This window comes from Lissotriton vulgaris, chromosome 11 (assembly GCF_964263255.1).
Source record: "Lissotriton vulgaris chromosome 11, aLisVul1.2, whole genome shotgun sequence".
Classification (NCBI taxonomy): Eukaryota; Metazoa; Chordata; class Amphibia; order Caudata; family Salamandridae; genus Lissotriton; species Lissotriton vulgaris.
In genome coordinates, this window is record NC_141699.1 from 1,008,145,712 (window position 1) to 1,008,159,016 (window position 13,305).

Consider the following 13,305-nt stretch of genomic DNA (forward strand, 5'->3'; position numbering starts at 1 on the left):
AGTAACCAAGAGTGTGGCAAGGGAGAGACGCATACGAAGGAGCCTCGCGTCGAGTGCATATAAACAAAAAGAAACAAGCGTGCCTTCTCCACAATCTGTCTGCACTTTGAAATGACTTTTAGGAGCCTGTGGAGTGTGTTTTTTGCATTTATGGTGTTGGACAACAACAAAAGTAATGGTAGCTGTTGTTTTCTACCAACAGTTATTCAATGTGACACTTTGCTGGCCCCCTGGTTGGGTATTTGCTTTCTAAAAAGCAGCCTGGCCCCTAATACTCTGGCCTAGGTTGGCACACAGATAACAGCACCCACAGGAGCGCCCAACTCACCATACAGGCAGAAGAGCGACCACTTACGCCCAAGGAGGCACACTCACCTGCTGCTCACACTGCAGGCTGTGAATGTTGTCGCTGTGATGCCACTCACAGCAGATTGTGCGCTCAACAGAAGTGAATTGAACAAGCCCAGGAGTTATGTGTGCGCACACGCGCAAAAATGAAATGAAAAAAAAACATGTAAGTGGTGAGCGAGTTGTGTGTGCGTGCGTGCAAAAAGGAATTTAAGAAAAAGCACGTGAGTGGTGCGCGCACACCCGCGTCGAAAGTGATCGCGCTCCAGATGGTGCCTGATCGGGCGCTGAGAGCTGCCGGCTGCGCGCGTGCAAGCGCGCATAACCGCAAGCACTAGGTCAGCAAAAGCTGTGGTAGCACTTTTAAAAGCCCGTTACTAAATGTCTCGCGGAGAAGCAGTGCATGCGCTGGCTCAGACGAGACCTAAAAATGGATAAAGGGGACCCTATGAGCAACAGACCTATCAGTTTGATAGATACTGCATAAAAAGGGCTTCATTTACAAGGCCATTGTGTCATCAATGCGTCACTTTTTTTGACACACCGGCGGTGCAGTGTGCCGGCCCATATTTACCAGGACACCTAAAGACACCCTGCATGACTTTTCATGGCCCTGTAAATACTCTGCGTGAAAGGGGTGTTCCAGGCAGGGCCGGACTGGCTATCAGGTTTTCCTTCATAAACAATGCAAAACAAATGTTTTAAAAGTATGCTTTGAAACTATTTGTTTTGCATATTTCATTTAGAAGCGCCGGTAGCTCCCCAGCTAGAAAATCAGCCCCATAACAGTAAAGCGGGACCCCACCCTGCCACCCCAGCAAAAACGCCCGGTAGCCAGTCCGGCCCTGGTTCTAGGGATGTTCATATGGGTCTTCCCACGTAGTAGCCATGAAACCTGACCCAATCACAGATTTACAAAGTTTTGTAAAGCTGGGAATGCAACCAAATCCTACGCATCCCAAGGGGAGGTGTAGGAGTGGAGCAAAGAGGAGCAATACTTTTATTTCTCCTTGTTTTTTCCTCTGTTTATGCATGCTGTATTCTGCAGCATGCTTAGATAAAGGAACATGCCCTCAATGATTGTTTTTTGTGCAGGAAAACGCACAAAAACAAACATCTCGGAAACGCAGGCACCCTTGCAAAATGACGCACGGGTGCCTGCTCTGGCACATGCCAGGCAATTGTGGGCACGCAAGGGAAAGCACACAGATGCATTGTATTGTTGTTTATATGATGCATTCCTGTGCTTTTATTAATGACTCAGCTCGGCTCAGCAAAATGGCTTGCAGCGCCGCACTGCCTATTTTTTTTATAAATGAGGCCCAAAGTTTTTAGCACACAAATTCTGGTCCAGGTACAATCATGGATGGAGAATAGTAAGGTTTTATCGCACATGCAGGCAGGCTGGTTTCAGAGCTTACACAAGGACTTTAGATCAGGTGTTTTGGTTTTTGCTGATTATTTGGTAGTTTGTTGTGATTGGTAAGGGACATTTCTACGTTGTATATGTTGATCTGAAGTCAGCTTTTGACTTAATACCACAAGATACATAGTGGGCTGTCCTGAGGGCCCAGAGGATGCCACCAGGTCTACTGAAACTTACATTTGCTTGCAACAAGCAAGTTTTGCACAAGTAAGATGGGGTAAGGGTGGTGAATATACAAAGAAAATTGAAATGCTAAGAAGGGTTTGCCAAATTGCTTATTGGCCCTAACCTTGTTTACTTTATATATGAATGGACTAATTAATGCACTTTACAATTATGGAGATGATCCCCCTTAACTCGGAGGTCAATTAATATCAATGTTACTATTTTGATACGCTCTTGATATAAAAACAACCAACGGGGCTGCAGATTATTCTAGATAGATTTTCGATGCCTGCGATAAGTATGGTCTGGAGATTAATTATCTGAAAATCAAATTTATGACTATACACCCACATCGATCATTAAAAGAGAAAATTAGGCTGGGATTAGAGCCTTTGGCAATCTGGGGGTCAGATGACTTGTACTCTAACCTGGTTCTACCGCATCCAAAAGAGCCAACTATCATTACAACACGTAGGGATGGCGATTGTAGGGCAATTAAATGGATGGTATTTCACCCCTTGTCACCTGCTTTGGAAATATATCAGGCTAGAGGTTTGGGTGGCACATTGTGGGGCTTGGATTAGATAAAGGGAATTGAAATGGTGGAAAGCAAATTTATAAAACCTATTCTACATATTCCGCAGAATACCCCACTTGTACTGCTACGCTTAGACATTGGAAGGAAAAACATTGCTCATGTAGCAGCATTAAAACATTAGTGTTTTGGGTTAAACTCTGGATAGGTAAAACACAGATTCCTATTAGAGAAGCCGTAGCAGAGGTCCAGGCACCGGATAGAGTGTCAGGACAGATCTCCTGGTTTAAGAAGGTCAAACAATGGTTATTCAAACTAGAACTCAGGTAAGAATGGGAGAAACCATAGTGTATATATATATATATATATATATATATATATATATATATATATATATATATATATATATATATATATATATATATATATATATATATATATATATATACTACTATTATAAAGAGAGAACTGTGTCCTTTGAGCCAGGTAAACTCGAAAAGTACACGACCAATCCAAACACCCAAGACATCTTTGAAAACCTCAGGGCAAGCAGATGGACATAGGCTATTAAAAAATAAAAATATACGTTGTTTAAAAAATTTAGAAATAAAAATAAAGTAGTCCCTTGCAAGTAGCGCCGGATGCGACGTCCGCGCGATGACATCATTTGGGCTCACTGGCAACACTTCCTGAAATGGCGGCAAATCGTGCTGCCCGGGTTGTCCGAGGCTGTTCAGCTCTGCGGATCGTGCCCAGGTGAGTGCTGACATCATTTGCGCTCCCTGGCAACACTTCCTGAAATGGCGGCGAATCGTGCTGCCTGGGGTGTCCGAGGCTGTGCATCTCTGCGGATTGTGCCCATTGACGGAAGATCGCGACCTGCTGGGAGGACTGCCGCGGCCCTGCTTGCTGCTGGGCGAAGTGGCGGCCTGTGCGGGCGGGGCGCCTGGAGCGGGACCGGACAATCGCTTAGAGCGCGGACGGGGGTGAGTCCTGGAGTGACTGGCGCTGCTTCATGCGCGGGGAGCGGGAGGTAGCAAACGGTGAATTACAGGAGGAAAAGCGCCTGGAGCGGGACCGGCGGCTGAGGTAAGGCTCAGGCTCTCCGGGACACGGGCGGGAGGGGGCTGGGGCTGGGGCAGGAGGGGAAGGGGGGCGGGAGGTTGGCCCTGAACAACGGCGGCTGGGGTAAGGCTCAGGCTACGGGACATGGACAATGTTGTGGTGGGCGGGGCCGGGGCAGGAGTGCTCGCAAGCCTGAAATGCTGCCCCCAGCCCCCTTCTGCCCCGGGCAATGCTGGGGCGGGCTGCTAGTATATATATATATATATATATATATATATATCAACAATGGTGCTCCAGCGGAACAAAATTGAGCTGCACTCATGGAGGTGGGTGGAAGAATTGGTTTAATGGGCGTTTTCCTCTCCTAATATATTTGGGTCTATCCCAGACCTTCTTCAGAGGACAGCCATTACATCTCCGGATCCTCATGCGCACCACATATGCCCGCAGTGTTGAAAAAGTTATAGTGCCCTCTGGTGGACTCCTATTGGTGGGAATGGGGGGCATGCTGGTAATATATTATATATATATATATATATATATATATATATATATATATATATATATATATATATATATATATATATATATATATATATATATATATGTTGTATGTATTTATGTCTTATGTAATTTTGCAAATCATCATAGAGGATGTTGCTTAATGGCTAGAGAAGCCGACTTTGAAGCTAGGGAACCAGGTTTGAATCTGGCGGGAGACTCAAACATCCTGTGATTCTGGGCAAATCACTTAATCTCCCCATGCCTAAAAATCAATGTGTCCATCTGTAATGCAACGAGTGCTCATGTAAAGTGCTCTGATACCTTCGGGTCGAGTTTGGGCATTATAAAATTGCTAAAAATGTATATACATTGATCAAATAAATTACTACTATGATATATATAAATTATCTACTCGCAGACGGCAGTAGGTAGAGAAAGTTAGGGCCCAGTTTCCCTAGGCAAAGTGTTTTTTGTTTTGCTAATAAACGTTTGACAAATCTTCACACACTTTTCAAAACTAAGATGATCAGCACACACATTTAGAAACATATGATACACATCTTATTATGACATGGGATGCACAAGCGTCTTTTATCTGTTCTTTGTTTATTCTATATAAAAAATATTCCTTTATTCTTATCTTCTTAAAATCAGATTTCTTGTGTAGCTACATACGGCATATAAAGAAGCTTGTGCATCCCATGTCTTAATAAGATGTCACAATAAGATGTGTATCATATGTTTCTAAATGTGGGTGCTGATCATCTTTGTTAAATAACAGTATGGAGTGTCATTCCGGTAAGAAAGATTAGAAGGCTGTTTTTCCAGATTAGAACACCACAAATGTCTGACCAGATTAATTTATTGTGATAGGTGCGTTCTTTTTCTGCCTCAGTCTCATCATTTGTAAATCACCAAACTAGTTTGCTACTCACTTCAGCTACTGTTTGGAAGTGTTGGGGTGATTTGTCAACAGGGCTGGTTTAAGGGCAATGTGACCGGTGTGGCCACACTGGGTGCTGACCTGGAGGGAGGGTGGGGGGGGCACTGACCTCAGGGGAGGTAATGTGTTTAGCAATAACTTATTATTTAAAATCACCTGCTGGAGAGTTCCTTGTGTGTTCAGTTTTTCAGTGTCAAGATAACTCTTGTGATTAATGGTCCTGCTAGAGTGAGAGATTGGAATTTGTTTAGTGCCAATTTTGACTCAGATGCCCAGAGGGTTATTATGCCTTCTGCAAAGAACAGATCTGCGTTTTCTGTGGATAGCTGAGTGGATCAGTAATCCAGCCTTTACCAGCTCTTTAAAACAAATTAAATGTATGTCATAGATTTGCTATGGAGAGATAAGAGGCACTTTTGCCAGGTGGAAGTGAGGGAATCCGAGGAGAAGGTCATGAGGGAGCGCCAAAAAATATTGTTGTACCAGGTGCCACCAGCTCTTAAGCTGAACTTGTTTGTCAAGTGGGGCCCGAGAAATAGGGGGGTGTCCAAAAATGCATTTTCCCCATGCAATTGACCATCGGGATTTTGAACATGACTGCAGCCCGAACTGCTGATTGGAATTACATCATAAAGCTAGATCTTGGTCCAGAAAGAGTGCTGTTTGTAATTTGATGTAATCCGTTCAGAAGTTTTGGAGTTATTAAAGAGAAATATTTGTATATCTCTAGGGATGCAGAGCCTCCACGGATCCGACAGAACTCATGGTGAGATCTGATTGGCTGCCAACACTTCAAACAGGATGTTTTGGCAGCCATCTTGGTACTCGGGATTCAGCCCAAGTCCCCACCAAAAAATGCAAAATAAACCAGAAGGGGGCAGGGTAGGATGCCCTGACCCCTTAGGGTTGGTAGGGACTCCTGGGGCCAAAACCTTTTTATTTTCCAATTGTACAACAAATTTGTAGAGGTTCCGTGAATCCACAGTAAAAGATTGTTAAAATCAAGTGCTAGCTCCCGAGTTTGTTTTCTTTGTGCCCTCCGAGTGGGCCAGGTCCTGAGGGATTGTTTTAATTATGTAACTGTGGGGGGGCTTGTGTGTTGTCCCTCCCCAGGCTGATTTTGGCCCCGAGGACCCCATTCCCCAGGGCCCGGCCGATAACAAAAAAGGGGATGGGGGCGGCGCTGCCCCTCTTCCTGAGACAATTTCAGCCCCAGGGACCCTATCACCTGGAGACCTGCCTGTAAATGTATTGGGAGGGGTGGTACCTCTCTGTCAATGTCTGATGATGAAAGCAACACTTGCTGCACGTCGTGCAGAATGAAATTTTGTGAAAGTAGCAGCTACCTCTGACGAAGGGCAGGAGATATGCCCGAAATGCATTGGGTTTTGATAAAGAATGGCTGCTCTGAATTATTTGGTGCATTGAGTGATCGTTTTCTCGAAGAGGCCCGGATGGGCACACCTGATTATGTAAAGCAGAAAAATGCACTTATCGTTACATGTGGATTTTAAATGAATGTTGAAAAATAGATGAGAATTCGCGAATTAAACTGTGGTCTATATATAAAAAAAGGACTAATTTTGATATCAAGTAATATGTGAAATAATTCAAGGATCTAGTATCCAATCAGCAGTGCGGCTGGGAGTGGAGCGCAGATCAACGCTCCCCACTGATTTAATGTCTGATGATGAGACATAAGTTCCCATACCCAAAAACTAGTGCACACTAATGGGAAGCTCAAATTAGGCAAATGTTACTAATCTTGTAAGAAAATAGACTGCTTCAATCAGCTAACTAAGTTATTCGGTCTGCCTATTCACAGTTTCTTGTCTCTTGACATATTTATAGAACCAAAAAACCTTTCTGAATGTACGCTTTATAACTATCCATCGTTCATTCATTTGGAGCCTCTACCTCCTGTGTTACTCAATCAATTTATTTTGGATCTTAGTCCCCTGCTTCCATGCATATTCAGAAGTCTCCTAGACAGTAGTTGATATGAAACATAACTCTCAGATATGGTTTAAAACTAAACATTAAACTCTTATGTTTAGCACAGCGCTGGTGTTAACACTCTACCCAGGGATGGGGCCACTGTACATGATACATTTTAATGTAATAAACCGAAAAGTGTTACCATTACATGCCTCGTGCAACTCAAAAAGCAACATCACAATCTTACCAACTTCACATGTTTCTCCAGTCCACCCAGGCGGGCACAAGCACTTTCCAGTTATGTGGTGACACTGAGCTGCCTTTTCACAGTTGCAGGAATTCTGACATTTGTCTCCAAACATTCCAAAATTGCATACTAATAAAAATGACAAATGTTCATTGATGACAAGTTCAACTGAATGTTATTTCAGAAACAGTGTAAATAACATGGAGTGCAAATGCATTTAATAGGTATATTTACATGCTATCAATTGTCATTCACAGGTACCTGAGTCTGGATACATAATTGAATTATTCGGAGTTTAAGGAACAGAGTACTCCACCACCACCTGTGGCGGATCCATTGTACCAGACATGTATAAAGAGATGGGAGGAATGCTTGCACACAGTCTAAATCACTGGCAATCTCTCTGGATAGCACTCCAAGCCATTGTTGTTCACCCTCTGTCACACTAGAAAGAGGCTTGCACTATGCAAATCAGTACTGACCTTGCTCTTCATAGGAAAAATGAATCCCAAACTGCCAGGTAAGACCACTACCAGAAATGAAAACAAGAAATTCAAGACTGATTTCTGCCTTGTTAAGTATCATCAGTGAGCATTGATCTTGTTCCACAGTGTGAAAGGGACCCATGTCCTTGGCCACTTAGGGCATTTCATCAGACATACAAAAGGTGATAAAAAGTTGCAAATAGATGAAATCACTTGCAATAATTCTGGGTTCGGTCCAGTACCTTGTCCATCAACCTCGTCGTACCCTACTCCATTTAGATTCAGGGGAACAGCCACATTTTCAGCAGGGGCGCCTCCTCTGGCTCTGCCAATGGAAACCTTTGACTAACTGCCTAAATGACAATGGTTATGAGTCTTTAGCCAAAATGCCTCACACTGTCAGCCCTATTTTGAGATGATTTTCAAACATATTTTCTCTGTTTGGGACCATCAATGAAAGCCTGGTGGCCCTGAACAGAAAAAAAAATACATGACCCCAACATCTCCCAGCATGTCAGGGACATTTAATTTGTTTTTCAAAATTAATCTCTCACTTTGGGAGTTTGTTTTCACAAAAGAAAAAAAAAGAAAGAAGACAGGAGATCTCTGCCAGCCTGGAACTCTAAAAATGGCAGCCCGTAGTGTAGCTAGGCAAATGAGTATATCCCTATGCTTAACGGTGGAATGGAGTACAGCCTGTTCAAGACTAAATGTGTGCCAACGTGTGTTGGATGTAGGATCTACTGCACAAATCAGGTTATCTTTCATATGGCACACTCAAATATTACAGAAACAACTAAAAGGCACCATCTGTAAAACCAAATTTATGGCTCATATAGTGCCCTAACACATTTGATTAAGGCAGACTGGAAGGCATTATGGGCCAGATGTAGGTCACCAAATACCGGTCGGTAACGGCCGATTTCGGCCGTTACCGACCGGTATTTGGTGATTGAGATGTGGGTGCCTAAATTTTACAGAATACGTAAATTTACCGATTCGGTAAATCTATATGTAGGTGGCACTGCAAACAGTGAAACAGGCCCCTAAGAATTCGTTATTTACCATGTAATACTATTGCATGGTAAATAACAAATTCCTGTGTACATGCACATCTGTGCATGTACACCTGTGCCATGTGGCACACAGACATGCCATGCCCTAAGGACATGTATGTGTGTCACATGGCACACAAGCCAGAAACAGGGGTGCAACAGGGTGTCAAAGTGACACCCTGTCCGCCTTGGCAATTCGGTATTTTTACTGATTCGGTAATTACCGAATCGGTATTTGCCATTGATTCCTATGGGTTTCAAGGCCCATAGGAATCACTGGCAAATACCGATTCGGTAATTACCGAATCGGTAAATACCGAATCCTCCCGATTCGGTATTTGTTAGCGAACAATTACCTACATCAGATTTACCGATTCATAAATACCGAATCGGTAAAATTCTGTATTTATGAATCGGTAAATCTGATTTACCTACATCTAGGGCCAGATGTAGGTAAAATAGATTTACCGATTTTTAATTACCGAATTTTACCGATTCGGTAATTAAAAATTGGTAAATCTAAGGGGTGGATATGTTGGTATTCCAGATATGCTGGAATACCGATTTGGAAGAATTCGGTATTTACCGAATCGGTAAATACCGATTATCACAAGGGTGCAGGGGGTGTCACTTTGATACCCTCTGGCACCCCCAAAACAGGCTCGGGTGCCATGTGGCAGGCATACATGCCCTAAGGGCAGGTCTGCCTGTCACATGGCATAGGTGTGCATGCACACGTGCATGCACACCGGAATCAGTATTTTACCATCAAATTGGATTTGATGGTAAAATACCGATTGGGTAAGGCCTCTGGGACTCTGAAGAGTCCCACCTACATCTGGGTGCCTCCGAATCGGTAAAATTACCGAATTTTTATTTTACCGAATCGGTAAAATTACCGAATCGGTAATTTTACCGATTTGGTAAAATAATGCCCCCTACATACCTGTCACCCATTTACCGATCGGTAACGGCCAAAATCGGCTGTTACTGCTCGGTAAATGGCCTCAAACAGCCACCTGCATCTGGCCCCTAGCCCTTTGTCTTTTGCCACACAAAGGGTCGAACAAATAGTGCAGCATCCCTATGTGGACACTCTGCCTTACATGCTCAGGGTACCTTGGGTACCATATACTAGGGCATATAAGTAAGCCAGTCCTTGCCAATTGGGTGTATCCAATTCAACATATATGTGGTAATGGGTCAGAACACTGGCACTGAAGTCTGGACAGCAGGCCTCAGTGCACTCTCAGAGTTGAAAACCTAGCTGCTAACAGCGCAAATGGGGGCTAAAGGGGGGGGGTCTGCAAAAAGAATATTTCCTTACAAGTCCTATTAGCACCATCATCTAAATCCTGCCCTACCAGTAAGAATCCGTTCAACAAAACACTCTAAAATACCTTGCCCAACTTTTTAGTTAACAATCCCAACTTTACTATAGCACAAGTAGGTATACATTCAAATTATGTTCTATTATATTATAACTTTCCCTTAGGCACTGAAAGTACTGGCGCGGGGAGATGGGGAGGAGCTGCAGCACTCCCAAAATAACCATACTGGAGTTCTGAAAGTGAATAAGCATTAAAGATAGCTGTAAACTTTGTTTTTATATTGTCACATTTTCTGTACGTTCAAAGTCAGAGTTTAAATGACAGGCCAAACTGAGAAATTGCTGTTTATTTTTCTAACATGGAGATTGGTGTTTACTTTCTTTTCTATGACTTCAAATGAGAGGATATTGTAAAGTTATCTATGTGGCAGTCTGTCACCTGTGAAAGAAAAGGGCAATGTTTTTGTTCTAGCATGCAACAAAATGTAAACACCTATAAATGAAATGTACAAATATTTCAAAATAAATAAGGAGTTAGAAAAGCACAAATGGAGGTCTTTTTTGTAATTCTGCAGTGTGATGAAACAAAGATTTTAATAGGATCAAAATAATCAAGACACTTTACTTGGTGATGCACAAATGATAATAATATTTAGTGAAACCGAATTTCTACACAAGAATGTTTCTGCATGATATAGTTTTAGCAATACACTGTATGTCTGTGCAAATGTAGTGCTCATTTTAATGAAAAAATTGCATTTAAGTTACAGTGTGTCAATGTTTGTAAATTACGGTGTACTACCACACCATTAACCACTTAGGACCTGGAGAGTGATGCCTGATCCCAAAAGAGTGGAGAGGTCCTTTCATATATGAAAGGAAAGGGGATATATACTCCCTATGAAGTGGCCGAAACTTAAATTATATCCTCCCTTGGAAAAACACTATGATAAGGAGACAAAGATGTACCTATACTCCACAGCACTTAAAGGTGGGGAAAGGAAAAACCTTATTTATATATAACCCTCACTCACACTAGTAGTGACATGCTTTATCATCAGGTTCACCATGACTCCTAAAGGTCAGGGTGGGCTCAACCATATTCCAGAGAGCTCTTTGAAGAAGTATTTGCTTTGGGGGGCTATATACTATTAGATATAAGAATTCCTCTATCACCCCAATGTATCCCTTTATTTGTGGGGTGAGTGGGAATTGTTAAAACTATGAATTTGAGGGGCAATCAGGATATTGTGGTCTTATGACCCTAACCTAAACATTTCAACATGTTTCTGCCATACTCCATTGGCATAAAAAAAAGTCCTGGGCATTCTTTAGGGTGAAGAGTTCCCCCAGTGACACACTGCTGCAACTTCTGAAGATAGATGCAAAGCATAGAAAAAATAAGCATGTGCATGCGATAAAAAACATTAACATTACATTGTCGTGTGTTTGAAGTACCAGTAAACAGAAAGCAAAAGGTATAGTACAATTTAATCCATATATACTTATAATGTGTAGGTAAATCGTATCTCCTTATGTTCTAAGTATTTTTAGTTTTGGATTTTTTTTGTCTTTGAATAGCGTCCTTATAATATGTGTTTATTCCTAGCTGTTAATATGATTGCAAGGCTTGTTATACCATACTTAATCTCATTTTAGCACATATACGATTTTTGGACTAGTCTTTTTTGTGGGTACATTTTAAGTACCTTGAATGAAGTGAGATTCACTCTCATACTCTTAATGTAAATTCAACATACAATCAAAAATAGGTTTTCTCTGGTCTTAGTATTTAGTGCTGCTCCAGCCTTGTAAATATTGGGCAGTGTCTAAAAGCAATGGGTGTTGCGGTGGAACACCCACTGCAACACCCACTGCACGCCCCTTTCACACTAACAGCCCGATTCATCATCGGCATGTTTTGCGAGTCTGCAATAGCGAATAATAAGGAATCGCTATTACAGACTCGCAAACGGGATTCATGTAGGAACCGCAAAATAAATTGCGATTCCTACACAATCCTTATTTGCGATTAGCAAATTGCTAATCGCAGATAAGGAATAACTCCCCACACCGCAAGTTATTCCTTATTTGTGATTAGCAATTTGCTAATCGCAAATAAGGATGCGATTTCAAGGGTGCTACGGGTGTCCACAGGACACCCTGTAGCACCCCTGAAATGTAAATTAGACTCATTTTGCGCACACACATGTCCAAAGGACATGTGTGTGTGTAACATACAACTGAGAAAAATGCACAAAAAGGCATTTTTCTCAGTTTTCTCTATTTACCACGAAGTCTGACTTTGCGGTAAATAGCGGGAAAAAATAGCGAATTCGCAATTTTTTGGGGGGTCATGAATAGCATTTAAGGAATCTCAAATTGAGATTCCTTAAATGCGATCGCAATTTGAGAAATCGCAATTTTTTGCGATTTCTCAAATTGCGAGTACATGACCCAATGATGAATTTCAAATGCCTTTTTTGCGGGTGCAAACGGACTAATTCTGCGATTCCCACCGTTTGCGCCCGCAAAAATGCTTCATGAATCTAGCTGTAAGTGATGCGTGAAAAGGGGCCTTATTTACAAGGTGAAGTTAAGCCACATTAAGTGGCTTAACGCTGCTTTGTAAATAAGGAGAAGGGGATATCGTCACCAGAACGTCGCTAAACATGAAGTTCTGGTGGTGGCATCCCCTTGTAAATATGCCCCTTTGTTTTCAGCACACTAGACTGCTGCTAGTCTCAAAAGATGTATGTGTGTTGTATGCTTAACCTTGACGCAGGAGATTACTATGCATTATTTTTATGCCAGAAACCAGGCTGCAGTGTGTTGGATCAAAATATGTTTTGAGGTGGACATGATGTAGCTTTGAACATCCAACAGCAATGCCCACTATACTACTATCTTTTGTGGTAGCAGATGTTATGGAAAATCATTAAATGGAATTCTTCATCTAAATTCTAAGCAACAGATTGAATAGAAAGAAAATCACATAAATGAGAAGAAAGCAGTTAATTAAATGTAGACCATTTTTCTTAACTGAATAAAATAGAAAGAGTCTGAATAACTCTACATGAAACATACTTGCTGTTCCAGACAAACCTTTTTCACAATGTCTGCCATGGTAGCCTGTACCACAGGTGCATTCTCCAGTCATTGCATTACAGCTTGCTCCATTCTTACAGTCACATAAGTGAGCGCAGTTTAGGCCATAAAATCCAGGAGGACAAGCTGTAAATGAAAATGGTAATTAGAATTTAG

At 42.1% G+C, this 13,305-nt stretch overlaps 1 protein-coding gene across 1 annotated transcript in view; it reads right to left on the reverse strand.

Annotated features, from left to right (window-relative positions):
- The window catches only part of LOC147683929 (uncharacterized), an 879,194-nt gene that overhangs the window by 18,865 nt on the left and 847,024 nt on the right, over positions 1 to 13,305 (reverse strand). Inside the window, 2 exon segments of the mRNA XM_086942580.1 lie at positions 7,172 to 7,300; positions 13,147 to 13,275. Coding sequence (XP_086798706.1) covers positions 7,172 to 7,300; positions 13,147 to 13,275 — 258 coding nt within the window.